Source organism: Crinia signifera, chromosome 1 (assembly GCF_055691185.1).
Source record: "Crinia signifera chromosome 1, ASM5569118v1, whole genome shotgun sequence".
Classification (NCBI taxonomy): Eukaryota; Metazoa; Chordata; class Amphibia; order Anura; family Myobatrachidae; genus Crinia; species Crinia signifera.
The window spans coordinates 393,614,149-393,629,278 of record NC_139217.1 but is presented as its reverse complement, the minus strand read 5'-3'; the positions used below and the strand labels follow the sequence as shown (position 1 = coordinate 393,629,278).

Genomic DNA, 15,130 nt, shown 5'->3' with positions numbered 1-15,130 from the left:
CTTCGCCCGCTGCCCGGGTCCCCTGCATACTTCACTCGCTGCCTGGGTCCCCTGCACACGCCTCCCGCTGCCCGGGTCCCCTGCACACTTTGCCCGCTGCCCAGGTCCCCTGCACACTTTGCCCGCTGCCTGGGTCCCCTCCACCTGCCGCTGCCAGGATCCCCGCTACACACCGCCTGCCACCTTTCCCTAGGACAGTGCCATCTTCTCCATTGTGGTGGGCCCCTTGGGCCCCTGGGCAACTGCCCATTAAGCCCAATGGGAAAGACGGCCCTGAGCATAGGGTCATACATTGTATCTACAGATGTGTCCTCATACATCTAGCCTCAATACACCATGCAGCTCATCACGTAACACGTATATTTTTTTTTGGGGGGGGGGGGGGGGACTGAAAATGTGGAAATGCTGGATTAGGTTGGCCTGACATTTTCAGTGTTTCTTCAAAGATGACGAATGGGGAAATGTCTTCTCAAGAATATGTGTGCGCTATATAAGAAACTGTTAGTAAATAAATAATGCAGTGCAGTGGTTCCCAAAAGTGTTTTGAATCACAGTGCCCTAGGGGATCAGAATTTTTTTTACCAGCCCCTCTTAAGCCAAAAGTTTCTTATTGAGAAATTACAAACAAATATTAAATTAAGTAAATTGTGTTTATATGTCATCCTTATGGTCAGTTATGTGGCATGGGACAGGATTCACTTCTGTTTGTCCATATACAGTAGCTTATGAGTGGAAGACACAAGCACTGGTTTTACCTAACGCATTATCGATAGATAATTTTGAATTGGTCCTGGAACACCAACTCAGTGCACCCCTACTAGTGCTCCGAGGCACCCCAGGATACCACGGCACACAGTTTGAGAACCACTACCCTAGTATATGGCCACTATTTTTGATGGTCAGGCTGTCAGATAAAAGGTCTTCCAATCTGACAGTGTACCCAGCATTAAGAGGGATTAATTGTATTAACCCCTTCAGTGTTTTTTATTTTATAAGGGAGTGCTCACTGGGCGTGTTTTTTTCTGGGGAGCAAATGAAAACCCCACCACTGTGATCCCGGGTACAGACAGCACCGCTGAAGTGTCTTATCCAGGGCCGGTGTAAGCTGTTTCAGCGCCCCAGGCGACACCCTCTGCCCCCCGCCCTGACCCGGTCCAGCCTTTTACCTGCTCCACGCCGGTGTGGGGGGGGGGGAGGGATGCTGGATGCGGCCACCGTCGCCTATCAGGTGCTGTTTGCAGTGATCCACGGGTGGAGGGGGGGCGCGGGTGCGGCACTGGGCAGCTTCTCCTTTACACCCCCCCCCTCCCCGCAGCATGGCAGTGGAAGCACTCTGCAGCTTCTCGCGCCTCTGACCTGACCCAGTCTGGGGGGGGGGTTTGGAGAGAGAAACAGGGGAACGCTCACCTGGCTCCACAGAGGTGCAGGGGCCGCCGCTTCCATATGGCACTACAAAGTGCCGCCCTCGAGAGGGCGGCACCCTAGGCAAATGCCTAGAGCTGCCTAGTGGTGGCTCCGGCCCTGGTCTTATCAGCCACTGCCTGGATCCGGCTGTGTGCGGCATGATGTTACAAGGTCACGCCGCACACAGCAGGGGGGAAGGAGGCAGGACCCGGAGTGCGGAGCTGATCCCAGCTCAGCTGTGCTGCCCGAAGGAAGGGAGCGCAGGCAGTTGCACTCCCAAGAATTTTCCGGGTTTGCCAGTCTGTGCACTGGAGCAAAACCCAGAAAATTCTCGGGAGTGCCACTGAAGGGGTTAAAATGACTCAAGAAAATCTTATCATTTATAACTTTGATAATTGTATAGATAATTGTATAGACCTAAATCTAATCCCTGCATCAAATGAGATTAAAAGCTGCACAGTAAATAATTTTATAAACATTTAATGTTTGCTCTTCTAATTCTAAGGACTACTTTTATATTGTTAAACAATTGACTAGTAACTGGATTTTTTCCCTCCTTTTCATTATTTTTTTTACAGCTATTGATCTAAAAAATGGAAGCGGAGAAGTTTACCGGGGTAAAGTACGTGACCGTGCTGATACCACGTTTACACTTTCAGACACAGACTTTATGGAGCTTGTATTGGGAAAACTTAATCCACAACAGGTAAAGTTTACAAATGTTCCCTTCAGAAATTGAAGAGTTCTCCAATAGCTGTGTCCATAATGAGTTTTACAATTGAACTGTTGTTTCTAGAACTATTGTAGGGAAAAAAATTAAAACAAGGTCTTGTACACATTACTCTTTTTACTTTGTTCTGGACCATGATGCTTCTTATCTACAAATCACGGATGTATGGACTAGAGCAACTACTATCGGTGCTGGGAATTTTACCATGAAAGTGAGCTTGCCAGCTTGATCAGTTTCCTTGAGTTTTTTGGTTGAAAATCCTTAAAGCATTTTATTTTCTGTAGTGTTTGGTTTTAAATCTTTAATTGCTCAGTGAAAAAATAAAATCGGTTTAATTTTGGGGTCGGGGGGCTTTTTGATCATGTGGTCAGTATTCAAGCTAATTGTTCATGGGGATTTGTTTAGATCATGTTGTATTTGCTATCATTCCAATGTTACATGTAAATAGAGATCCTCGTATATATAAAATATATATATATATGTATGTGTGTGTGTGCGTGTGTACAGGTCAGCCAAGACATTAAAACCACCTGCCTAATATTGTGTATGCCCCTCTTGTGCTGATAAAAACATCTCTGACCCATTGAGGTATAGACTCCACAAGAACTTTGAATGTGTTTTGAGGAATCTGGCATCATCCAAGTCGTTAATTTGGAGGCCAAGTTAACACCTTGTCATTCATCAAACCATTCCTGAACGATATTTGCAGTGTGGCATGGCGCATTACCCTGCTAAAGGAGACCACTGACATAAGAGAGGAACGGTGACATGAAGGGGTGTATGTGTTCTTTAACAATGCCAAGACCCTAGGTTTTACAAAAAATAATTGCCCAGACCAGTTCAGTCTCTGTCGGCTTGCCTTCTTCCCATAATACATGCTAGTGCCATATCTTCCCCAGGTATATGATGTGAACAAAACTGGCAATCCACATTGATATAAAAGAAAACTTAAGTATTTAAACCGGGCCAACTTCTTCCATTGTTTCATGGTTCAGTTCTGGAAGTCACTGTAAGCACTTTTGCAATAGAAAAGGGGCCGCATGGGCAATCAGACTGGTTTGCCACTAAGCAGAAAGCTGCGATGCACTGTGTGTTCTGATAACTTTCTATCATCTTCTGTGGATAGGATTAGACAGGCTAGCCTTCTCTCCCCAGGTACATCAATGAGTCTTGGGCACCCATGACCTTGTTGCCGGTTAACCGGCTGTCCTTTCTTGTACCGCTTTGATAGGCATAACCAGGATAACAAGATCTATCATTTTGGAGATGCTATCACCGAGTCACCTGGGTTAGGGATAATGGGAAAAATACTCACTGAAGTGCTGGACCCAGAAGTGACTCTTACAATGCTACCAGGTCCTGGAAAAAGACCCTGGAGCCACTGCCAGGAGTTGGTTTGTCGTCAGTTCAATGTGTCAACATATTATCCGGGTAGACATGATGAACAAGCTGGGCATGCCAAACAGTTATAACACACCAAAAACATCTTAGTCTCTCAACGACTGAGGTGTATTGTTCTGCATACTGTTAAATGTTCTTCATTTGTAAGTTTATGTTTGTCTAGAAAACAATACCACATATTTATAGATGCCAGCAGCCCATATAATCTTATCCAAGTGTAGTTTTCACCACTGCGTAAATTTGCAAGCTGGTAACAGATCTATAACAATTAAATGTACAAGACATAAAAAGTAAAATATAATAGAATCGGGGCATAGAGATGTAAAATGCAGAAGCATTATCTCTTTAACCACTGAGTCAGCAGGGAAGCGAAACCTGCCTTTAAGGCTTAGGTATCATTGCAGACTGCAATACTCAGCATTCTTGAAAGCATCATGAAAAGCAGAATGCTGGGACAGTACATTAGCACTCAGATGCCCATTCTCCACAGTTGCATTGTGTGCCTTTATCGCAGCACATCATGTTTTCTGCAAGGCATTTACCACTTCATTCCTTTTCTATTGCCAGATCTTTACTGCAAAATTAAGTATGCATTTGTGTCTACTGGGAAGAAAAGATGGTGATTTCAATGTGTTACTGATTATAATTCATCTGAAGCTGTCCGTCTTTGATGCTATGCACGGTGTTTTTATAAAAACTCATCTCAACTCTTTTGGGACAGGTTGTGCTTTTCAAAGTGGCATTCTTACAGAAAGGAGTGCTGAGGAAAATGATAGATAACAACAGTATCTGTGCGTTTGATGTTTCTGTTCTCATTTTATTCTAGGCATTTTTTGCTGGCAAGCTGAAAGTGAAAGGCAACATCATGCTGAGCCAAAAACTGGAAGTCATATTGAAAGACTATGCCAAGCTGTGAGACTGCAACCACAGGATCAGACAATGCCGTCCTCATACAGAGTTTGTGTTATAATCAAGAGTCAGAGTAACAAAAAATAATACTGTCATAATACAAATAATTCATCTAACAATTGTCTAATAATTGGAGGAGGGGGAGCTACAGGAAAGGGCGTGACTCACAAATTCTGAACTCTTTGGTCGCTGTTGCTATGTCTTCATATAGAGCTGTACAGTAGGACTTGGGAGATTTCTAAATTTGGTGCATTGCATTCATTCATTTGTGAAATTTGGCGCATAATCAGACAACGAGCTAAATTTTCGAAAGTTTCTAAAACCAACCAATGGAGGAGTTGCCTACAGCAGCCAATCAGTTCCTAGAATGCAGTAGAGAGTGATAAGTAAAATCTGATTGGATTGGGCAAAACCTACAACTTCCATTTTTAGAACATTTAGGAAACATACCCTTTAGGAGTCAATTAATGCAGTCTAGAAAATCAAAGTAACAACTGATACTTTTTATGTTCCTTTAATCTATTCCGCATTAGCCATAAATGTCTTGATTGCTCTTTTTTCATCTTTGCGTTTGATTTAGTTGTAGCTACAAATTGAAGATGTCAGTTTGTTTTCTTGAAAGCGATAGGTTTCCTTGCATGGGATGACATGTTATCTACCAATCAATGGAGGGAGTAAAAGTTAAGATAAAAAAAAAAAGTTTTTTTTTATTTCTTTTCATAGACTGGCTGGCTATATTACTGATACCTCTCTACCTTAATGGGTACTCTTTACCTAGAACGGCGCCCGCGATCAGAATCGCGGGCGTCGGGGGTAAAAAATCGCGGTAATCGCGGGCATCGCGGGTAAATCGCGGGTACATCAAAATCGGGTACCCGCGATTACCGCGATTTTCCCATAGGGCACAATGTTAAAAAGCCTGATTGACCGCGATTTTACTGTAAAATGCCTCAATGCCCGCGATCTATTCAGTACCTATTTGTATGTAATTATCTGTTCTAATAAAGAAAAGATTACTTTACGCTTGTCGAAATGTGTATTTAATGGTCACATAACCTTCACTAGGAAAAAAAAAATATATTTCCATGCTCCAGTGAATTGGTTTATTAGATAATGTCATGGTTTTTTTTTTTTTTTTTTTTTTTATTTTGCTATTCAAACTACATCACAAATATGTTCCACTGTGGCATGCAAGCTGTTCACACACAGACAATTGTTCTAATGTTTCAATTATTCCTTTGCTTTGTGTCGTCTATAAAGCCAAAACATATATTTAATTGCCCTTAAATCATTTGCTTGCCTTATTTAATATGGGTTTGGAATAATGTATTGGGATTTGTTCTGTCATTCAAGGTTACAGGAATGCATTAATTCCTCTCCACTGCCCAGGATTTGAAAAGTGAGGATGAAATCACAGATGCAGATGTTAGAATAAAGTCCATGTGGATTATTAAAATTCCAGATTGCATTTATAAATGTGTTTTTGCTCTGGGAATTACAGAATATTATTTTAATATTTTAAATAAACAATACCTAGGTTTTGTGACATGGAATTGTTAATTGTTTTAGGACATATATTCAGAAAAGTAAAAAAAAAGTTTTCTTTAAATTCAGAGCCATCTATTCATTAATCTAGTAATGTTATTTTATGTTTTTATATACTAATAAACTGTTATTATTTATTTTGAGGAGAGCATCCGAGTGGGGGGTTTCATTTAATTTTTGAGTGTTGAATTTGCCTTATTTGCTTTAATGAGAGTCATTGATGGTTCCAGGAGCATATGGCCTTTATCAGGACCTGACAAAAGCTTTTATAGTAAAGTTGAACATTGACATCATTTATGGCATCCCGCACCTGTTGCTTCTTTGGAAGATAACATTTCCAAGACTGAATTCATTCTATTCCCACCAGCCAGGAGCAGTTACCATCCTGATTTCTCCATAACTGTCGACAACGTGACAATCCTACCCCTGAAGCTCGCTGCCAAGGGGACACCCTTGACTCTGAACTGTCCTTTGTTCCCCACATTTAGTCTGTCTCAAAATCATGTTACATGCATCTAAAAAACATATCCAAGATACCACCCTCACACACGACACTGCTAAAACACTAATCCATGCACTCATGTCTCACATTGATTATTGCAATAGTCTCCTCTTTGGTCTTCCCAAGAACAGACTTTCACCACTGCAATCTATTTAAAACGCTGCTGCGAGACTGATCTTCCTATCCAGTTCATCGTCTGATGATCCGCACTGCCAGTCCCTCCATTGGTTGCCCATATTCTACTGTACTCAATACAAAATACTTCTAAACGCATATAAAGCTATTAAGCAAACCAACCTAAATCTCTTTACTTATCACAAAATATCTCCCAACTCGACCACTCCGCTCTGCACAAGATCTGCGTCTCTCTTCTGCACCGATCACTAGCTTCCACTCACTGTTACAGCGCTTTCATAGAGCTGCACACACCATATGGAATGCCCTTCCATGCACAATAAGTCTCTCTACTATTCTCCAAACTTTCAAGCGTTCACATACTGTAACCCACATAACCCTCAGACGCACTCATGTATTACATAGCTTCCCTTCTGGACTTGCAACTTGATGGGACTGCTATGCTATTACTGGTGCCTTCTATTGGGTTTCCCTCCTATTTCCCTATAGATTGTCAGCTTGCAGCAGGGACCTCTAACCTCTATGTCTGTCTGTTTTACCCAGTTTGTTCTTTCAGTGTTGTCAGCATTTGTAAAGCGCAATGGAATCTGCTGCGCTATAATCGACTGTGACCATATGCCTTGAAGCTTAACAAGATCAGTGACTAAATGATTCCCCACTTTATGGAATTCTTGTGATTCAGCTGTCATGCTATGTATTGTCAATCTTTCTTTTTCCTTTTTTCGTCATAAAATTTTAATATATAAAAGGTGTGCTGTCCTATATGTGTCAAACCACAGTTGACATATAAGCTACTCTCTATATATACACAGGTACGAAGCACGAGCTATGGGTGCCGGAAGATCACAGGGCGCGGGAGCCGTGAACCGCAAACTCTTCCACCGGCTACCTGCCCACCCAGTTTGTCCGTTCCCTGCTGTGCCCTGCTATTTTCAATTGAAAGCTGCCATTGGACCGCTAGCTATTAGGCACTTGCGGTCCAGCAGCCAATCAGAAGCAGCATTGGTAGCTGCTGGACTGCGAGTGCCTATTGGCTAGCGGTCCAGTGGGATACTTGAATTTAAAATAGCGGCGGACAGCTTGGCCCAGCAGGGAGCGGGCGAGCTGGGTGGGCAGGGACGAACTGCAGCAGGATTCATTCCCCCTTGGCAACGAGCTATTTTAGTCCCCCTTGGCCAGGAGCTATTTTAGTCCCCCTTGGCAACGAGCTATTTCAGTCCCCCTTGGCAACGAGCAATTTCAGTCCCCCTTGGCAACAAGCTATTTCAGTTCCCCTTGGCGTCGTGCATGAAGCCCCTTGGCAATAGGGAATTTCTCATTATTATTACTGATTTGGTACTTAAAAATAACTATTTTTTGTATAGTTCAGATTATAACACCCAAATTACTGGTAATGAAATGGTCACCTATGAACAAAAATATATCTTTGATTTGTTTAGTTCCAAATTGATTAGTTATATGAGATTCATTTGTTTTGGTGGGGTCGCGTACATGAGAACATTTGATTACAATGATTTAATTATTTATTTCAAGACTGGAACCAATCGGATTTTCCAACAATATTGATCTGCAATCCATCACTTTTCTGAATGTAATTATTTTCAGGGGTGGTGATAGGTCTCTTTCACAAACCTATGGGCTGCAATACCATACTCCAAGCCAATAGCCAGCATCCGGTTGCACTTAAAGAGAGTTTTACATATCTTTCAAATTCTACAGGTGCTGCACAGAAATGAAATACAGGTTTGTTGATACTGGACCCGGTGTCTTATAAAATTATGTCCTCGCTTGTCATATCCAACTATTCAGCTAGTTTGTAAGATGACAGGAGAGTACAGCACATGTAGGTACCTTTGATCATGACCATGTATAAATAACACTGGCCTTTCCCTTAAATGACAAGGTACAAGGACTTCTATGAATGCCTATCGTAGAGGGCTCAACCTCCAACAATTATTAATGCGCACTATGATGCAACCCATGGGTGGAGTACAGCAGTGGTTTATAAACAAAAGGGTGTAAACTGCGCTAATTAACATAAATAATGGGTGGAGTTTAGATATGGGAGGCGTCAATCATGTATTTAATAAAACATTTTTAATAAAAGATACCGGTAATACAGGACAACATATAAAAATCAATTGAAAGCAATACAAAGCTAGGCGTATGCCTTTAGAGAGCCACCTATGGAATCAGTCCATACGGTACCATATTTTGAGTCTGCTAAGAAGCCAGATACATTCCTATAATGCTTTCTGGGTTAAGGATGGTGAAAACCGTATTGGAACCAGATGGTATACTCCAGCCCGCAAATGTAGAAAGCTGAATGTCTCCACTTTGTAGGTCCCGTTAAAAAATGGGGATTCACTTATGGTATAGCACTCCTTGGCTCGATATGAACAGTTGTTCGGTTGGATAGCAAGATGCCCCGTGTGGGAAGGGAGAATTGCAGATTACCAGCATCTGCAATTCTCCCTCCTCACACAGGGGCATCTTGCTATCCACCCGAACAGCTGTTCACATCGAGCCAGGGAGTGCTATACCATAAGTGAACCCCCATTTCTTTCTTATTAAATGTTTGGTACTTGTGAGTTATCCGGGCGTCCGATTTTTAAATCGGGTCGGATCGGGACATCGCATCGCATGCGACCATCGGATGCGATGCGATGCGATGCGATGACCCGATTTTTCCATAGGAATCAATGTTAAAATGGACTGAGTCCATTTGAACATGGAATTCAATGGGAAAAAGGAGTCCTTTTCATACCCCTACTATCCAAGTGGGCATGGAGTTGGATATAAACCTGTGGCGAGCGTAGCGAGCCACCGAGCCCGAAGCGTGGCGAGCGTAGCGAGCCCCGCGAGGGGACACGGAATACCGTCCCCTCGCGGGGCTCGCTTCGCTCGCCACGCTTCGCTCGCCACGCTTCGGGCTCGGTGGCTCGCTACGCTCGCCACAGGTTTATATCCAACTCCATGCCCACTTGGATAGTAGGGGTATGAAAAGGACCCCTTTTTCACATTGAATTCCATGTTAAAATGGACTCAGTCCATTTTAACATTGATTCCTATGGAAAAATCGGGTCATCGCATCCGATGGTCGCATGCGATGCGATGCGATATCGCATCGCATCTGATTGTATGCCTTAACTTAAGGCATACAATCAAAAAATCGGACGCCCAGATAACTCACAAGTACCAAATGTTTTTTAGGTACTCTTTACCTAGCACGGCGCCCATCGCGGCCATCAAATGCACTAAAAACGGGTGCGACGCGATGGCCGCGATGCCCGCGATTTCCCATAGGGAACAATGTTAAAAGTGTGATTGGACGCGATTTTACTGTTCAATGCCCGCGATTTTTCCATAGGAAACAATGTTAAATGGGCCACAGAGCCCAAATAGTCCCCCTGAAGTCTGAAATGGCCACCACAATTGTTAACGCCACCCCACGATCAACGTGAACCCGAAGCGTGGCGAACGCAGCGAGCCCACGAGGGGCGGCGGTATGCGTCCTCCGACATTTTCATACCCCCACTATCCACGTCGGCGTGGAGTTGAGAATAGAATAGTGTGGCGAGCGCAGCGAGCCACCGAGCCCGAAGCGTGGCGAGCGGACGCGGATACCTTCACAGGTAAACGCGTCCCTTCGCGGGCTTCACAGGTATCCGCGTCCCCTCGCGGGGCGCGCTGCGCTCGCCACGCTTCGGGCTCGGTGGCTCGCTGCGCTCGCCACACTATTCTATTCTCAACTCCACGCCGACGTGGATAGTGGGGGTATGAAAAGGTCGGAGGACGCGTACCGCCGCCCCTCGCGGGCTCGCTGCGCTCGCCACGCTTCGGGTTCACGTTGATCGTGGGGTGGCGTTAACAATTGTGGGGGCCATTTCAGACTTCAGGGGGACTATTAGGGCTCTGTGGCCCATTTAACATTGTTTCCTATGGAAAAATTGCGGGCATTGAGGCATTGAACAGTAAAATCGTGTCCAATCACACTTTTAACATTGATCCCTATGGGAAATCGCGGGCATCGCGTCGCACCCGATTTTTTAGTGCATGCGATGCCCGCGATTTTTTACCCCCGATGACCGCGATGGACATCGTGGGCGCCGTGCTAGGTAAAGAGTACCGTTTTTTAGTATATACATGATTGGCACCTCCCATATCTAAAATCCACCCATTATTTCAGTTAATTAGTGTACGGGTGTGACAACCCTAAAAGTTTACTGCTGCTTGACACAGTAGCTCTTGACACTTGCGCCCCTATTTATAACTTATTATCACCCCTCTTCCAGCATTGGTTATACCTAGAAGAATGGTCTGTTTTTGTTGCAAATGCTATATAACTAGTCACTCAATGATCAGTGTTGATTGAATTCCTCATCCTCATAATGGCACGCATATTACCATAAAGAACTGGTTAACCTGTATCAGCTAGTTTGTCATCTATCTTGTCACATGTCCCCGCATACTCCATTATGTGTGAATGAGTAAACGTCTTTTTGGGGTCAGGGTGGCTCTGGAATATGGTGAATCTGACAAACCTGTAACTAAACACTTTTAAGATCATGGACATCTAGTTGCTACCTTGATCATACCCCTAAAGCAATAAGGGGAGGGGATTGTGTGCTGCTTCTCAGGAAACTGGAATCCAGATGGATATATAGACTTGGTATGATTATAGCAATAGGACTCAATGAGAATAACCCACTCAATAGCGATCTATGAACATTGCTGTTTTATCTGAGAGGTACAACTATTATGATAATATATGTAATTATGTGTATGTTTGTTTGCCCTTTGGTTGCATGACATTTTGTATTATTGTTCCTGTTTCCTCTATTTTACGTGCCATGTTTGTTTTGTGATTGGTCCCTCCAGGGCTCCTTTACATAGTTTGGTCTCAGTGGATGGATATGTCTGGTGATTACTCATGACAATGTTTTGTGATTATTTATGATGCACTATGGGTTGCATATATTAGTATCTCTTTGAGTCAGATGTATAATACCTTGTCCAGTTGATACAATATTATATACTTTATTTTATGTAGTGCTCTTCTACATTTGCCATTTGCTATTTCGATTATATATATATATATAATTATTTCTTAATTGGTATTATATTTACTAACATTATGAGTAAGATATAAAAATAAAAATCTTAATCACTTTGACATTTATTGTCCACTAAAACCTATTACTGGCCATTGTTTATGGGATTCCCGTTGTGGAATCTACAGTAACACCCATTTCCGTTCTGGGACACCCTTGCTATTGTATTTTAATGTGAAATCTTAGTGTGGAACAGCATACATCTATTTCCGCCTTTTCATATGATAAATCTACTCCCTTAACCTTCCCTACATGCACCCTAACCCTCCCGCCCCCATAGCACACCCAGCCAGTTGTAGGAAAATCTTATTGTCATAATCAAAGACAATTTTTGTAAGAACCAAGTTGAGTAAGGCAAGTAACACATTGACAGAAGGACCCGTATACAGAGGATGATTAGTAATATAATGTTCCACAGCCTGTAAACCTATTTGGTGAGGAATGACCATATACAAACTGCATACATCGATTGTACACAGGCTGATGTCTGCGGGTAAAGATGGAAGATCCCACAATTTTCTCAAGAATGTGTTGGTGTCTAAGGTAACGTGGGTTGTCCCATATACATGGTTGCAATAGGGTATCCAAATAAATTGAAATAGGCTGTAACAAACCATCCCTGGCAGAGATGATAGGTCTGCCAGGAGGGTTTTCCAGGGACTTGTGGTTCTTGTGAATTGGGGAGCAAAGCTTCTCTTAGTTTAGGTGACATATCTCCTGTATCAACTGCATGATTGAGAACTACACTTAGTTCAGTCCTGTACGCTTATGTTTTTTTTTTCCCGTGAGCCACCATTTTCAGGTTAGGTAACAGGAGAACTTGCAGGGAGCCAAGTAGGGTGAGTACAGTGGATGCGGCAACAATTCATAGCGCGATTAATACATTTGGCCGCAACAATTCCAGATGAGGGAGCTGGTGCATTGTTGTGGTGGGAAAAAAACTAACCTGCAGTTGGAGCCGGGCTTGTCTTTGCAGGGGATGGTGGCAGAATCGCCAGCCGCCATCTGTATCTGCGAAAGGGGACGCGCGCGTCCCCTTCTGACATCGCTTCCCCCAGGTCCCCGCCGGCTTGTCGGCGGTCACCTGGGGTCCCCACCGCCTCCCCGCACCCCCCCCCCTAACCCTGTCCATCTCCCTGAAGCGGAGACAGACAGGGTTCCCGTCGCCTCGCCGCTCGGAAACTGAGACGCACGTGCGTCTCAGTCAGATGGAGCGCCGGGCTGCTGATCTATCGCCAGCGGAGACAGTCTGGCGATTCGCCAGCAAGAGGGAGCCCAACTCCATCTGTATGAATCAATCTAAAATTTGGTATGACGTTGTTTGAAAGATGGTAGTACACGATAGTAATACCAAATTTCCTCGACAACACCACCTGTCTTCAAACACAAGTACTTATTGATCCACCCTCGTATATATTCTGCCTATTACAGTAGTGCCTCTTATACAACTTACAATAAATTGTAGTGCCCCTAAAACACAGTATTAATGTTCCATGTATAAATAATGTCCACAGTAGTATGCCCCTTACATACAATGCCAATGCCAACAGTAGTACTGCCCCTTACACAAAATGGCCACAGTTGTAGTGCTGCTTACAGGGTGCCCACAGTACTATTGCCCACTTACACATAATGCTATTTTTCTAGCCGTGTCGTTTTCATGGATCCTCCTTTGGTACGACAGGTGCAGTGGGGAGGAGCGAAGTGGGGAGTGTGAATTGATACTGAAAGGTCATGCTGTCGATGCTGCTGCCTGTTTGACAATGCCTCTCCTGCCCTTGCTTTCCTGCTTTACATACATTTGTGTTCTGGTGATAAAGCAATCATAGGTCAACATAACATAACTACATTTTAAATGTTATGAAACACTATGCACTCCCATCACACATCTTGAACGTAATGGACTTTACAAGGGTAATATTTTATATGCAGCATGTTTTTAAGCCAATATTTACCATAGTCAATAGGCCAGACCTAATCATGAATAATTTACTACAATTTAATAACTATAATGATAAATAATGCTAAGCTACAAAACACTTATTTTAATGGTTTGAAAAGCTTTTCAACTGAAGAACATTTTTGATAATGATCTATCCCCAGTACATGGTCCCTTGACAACTCTTGACAGCCCTGTTTGTACATACTGTACAGTAGGTCTTTTTTTTCTGTGACATTTTACTGTATAATGTCAATTCAGATATGTGTGTGTAATTGACGTACCAAATATACTATGCCAATGCCTGCTAAAAGGTAGCTCGCAGACATTTCAATGAAAGGAACAATGCATTTCATATTAATTGCTAGCTCTTAAAATGTAACCTGAGGCAAATACAGTAATTACATTCATCTTATGTTCATTGACTAGTAACATTAGTAAGCTAAATATATGGAGAGATGTTTATTGTATGGCGGTCGGTAATTTGCTTTCTCTGTTGTTCAGTAGTCTCTGTACTGTATATTGTCTCTGCAATATTCTATGTATTGTATGAAAATCCTGCTACAGTTGGAGCCACACTCATCGTTGCCATCGCTGGAGGCCCGCCAGCGACTCTGCACGTGCATCTCCGACATGCACTCATCCCATTGCGGCAATGGATGCACGAGCCTGTGAGATGCTAGAGCGCCCGAGTGCTTGTTGTTGCCACCTGGCATGCAGGTGGCACCAACAAGAGCAGCTCCATCTGCATGATAGAAGCTTTGTTTGATAAATGGCAGCTAGGAACAGACTGGTTAGCAGCTTATCTTAATCACTTTTTTTACTATAAAAGGCTCAGTACTTATCCCCCTCTATGACCTCCCACATTTCACCTTTCGCTCAGCAATCCCCCCTATTGCCTTCGGTGTCTCTGTAATCCCACCCAATACTCCCTCAGCAGTAAGTGACACTATAATAAGAGTCCTCACCATCAAATATACAACCTCCTTGGCAGGATCAGCCTCTTCCTGCTCCACATCGGAGGAGGAGTCTCTGCGCCCCTTTTTACACAACCACAGCCAGCCCCTCAGTGTGATCCGACTTTTCGGCTCAGGAGTCGGAGCTATTTAGAAATCAAGTGAAATAAGTAATGGGTACTCCTGCAGGGTTGGGGTCATCTACAGCACAGCGCAGACTTATGCTTCACATGCCATTGCAGGCTGAGCTGGGAATGGAAGATACAATACTCCCGAGCCACAGATTTAGTGTAGCCTCTACCATAGGAACCAGGAGTGGGCTTTTCTCATGGTCTGGACCCAGGATCCCTTTCCCTGCAGTTCCCTTGGCAGACTTGTTGGTGTGTAGGAAGGTAGGAGGGAAGAGCACAATAATACCCCTTTCACACAGAAAATGACTGGGTTAAAAATTTCTACCCAGTAATTTTCTATTCAACATGAGTCCTTTTTCTGTGT

At 43.5% G+C, this 15,130-nt stretch overlaps 1 protein-coding gene across 1 annotated transcript in view; it reads left to right on the top strand.

Annotated features, from left to right (window-relative positions):
* HSD17B4 (hydroxysteroid 17-beta dehydrogenase 4) overlaps positions 1-5,465 on the top strand; it is a 258,525-nt gene extending 253,060 nt beyond the window's left edge. Inside the window, exons 23-24 of the mRNA XM_083151604.1 lie at positions 1,983-2,110; positions 4,362-5,465. Of these exons, the coding sequence (XP_083007730.1) occupies positions 1,983-2,110; positions 4,362-4,451 (218 nt within the window). The 3' untranslated portion in view covers positions 4,452-5,465. The remainder of the gene's footprint in view (positions 1-1,982; positions 2,111-4,361) is intronic.
* The last annotated feature ends 9,665 nt before the right edge of the window (positions 5,466-15,130 follow it).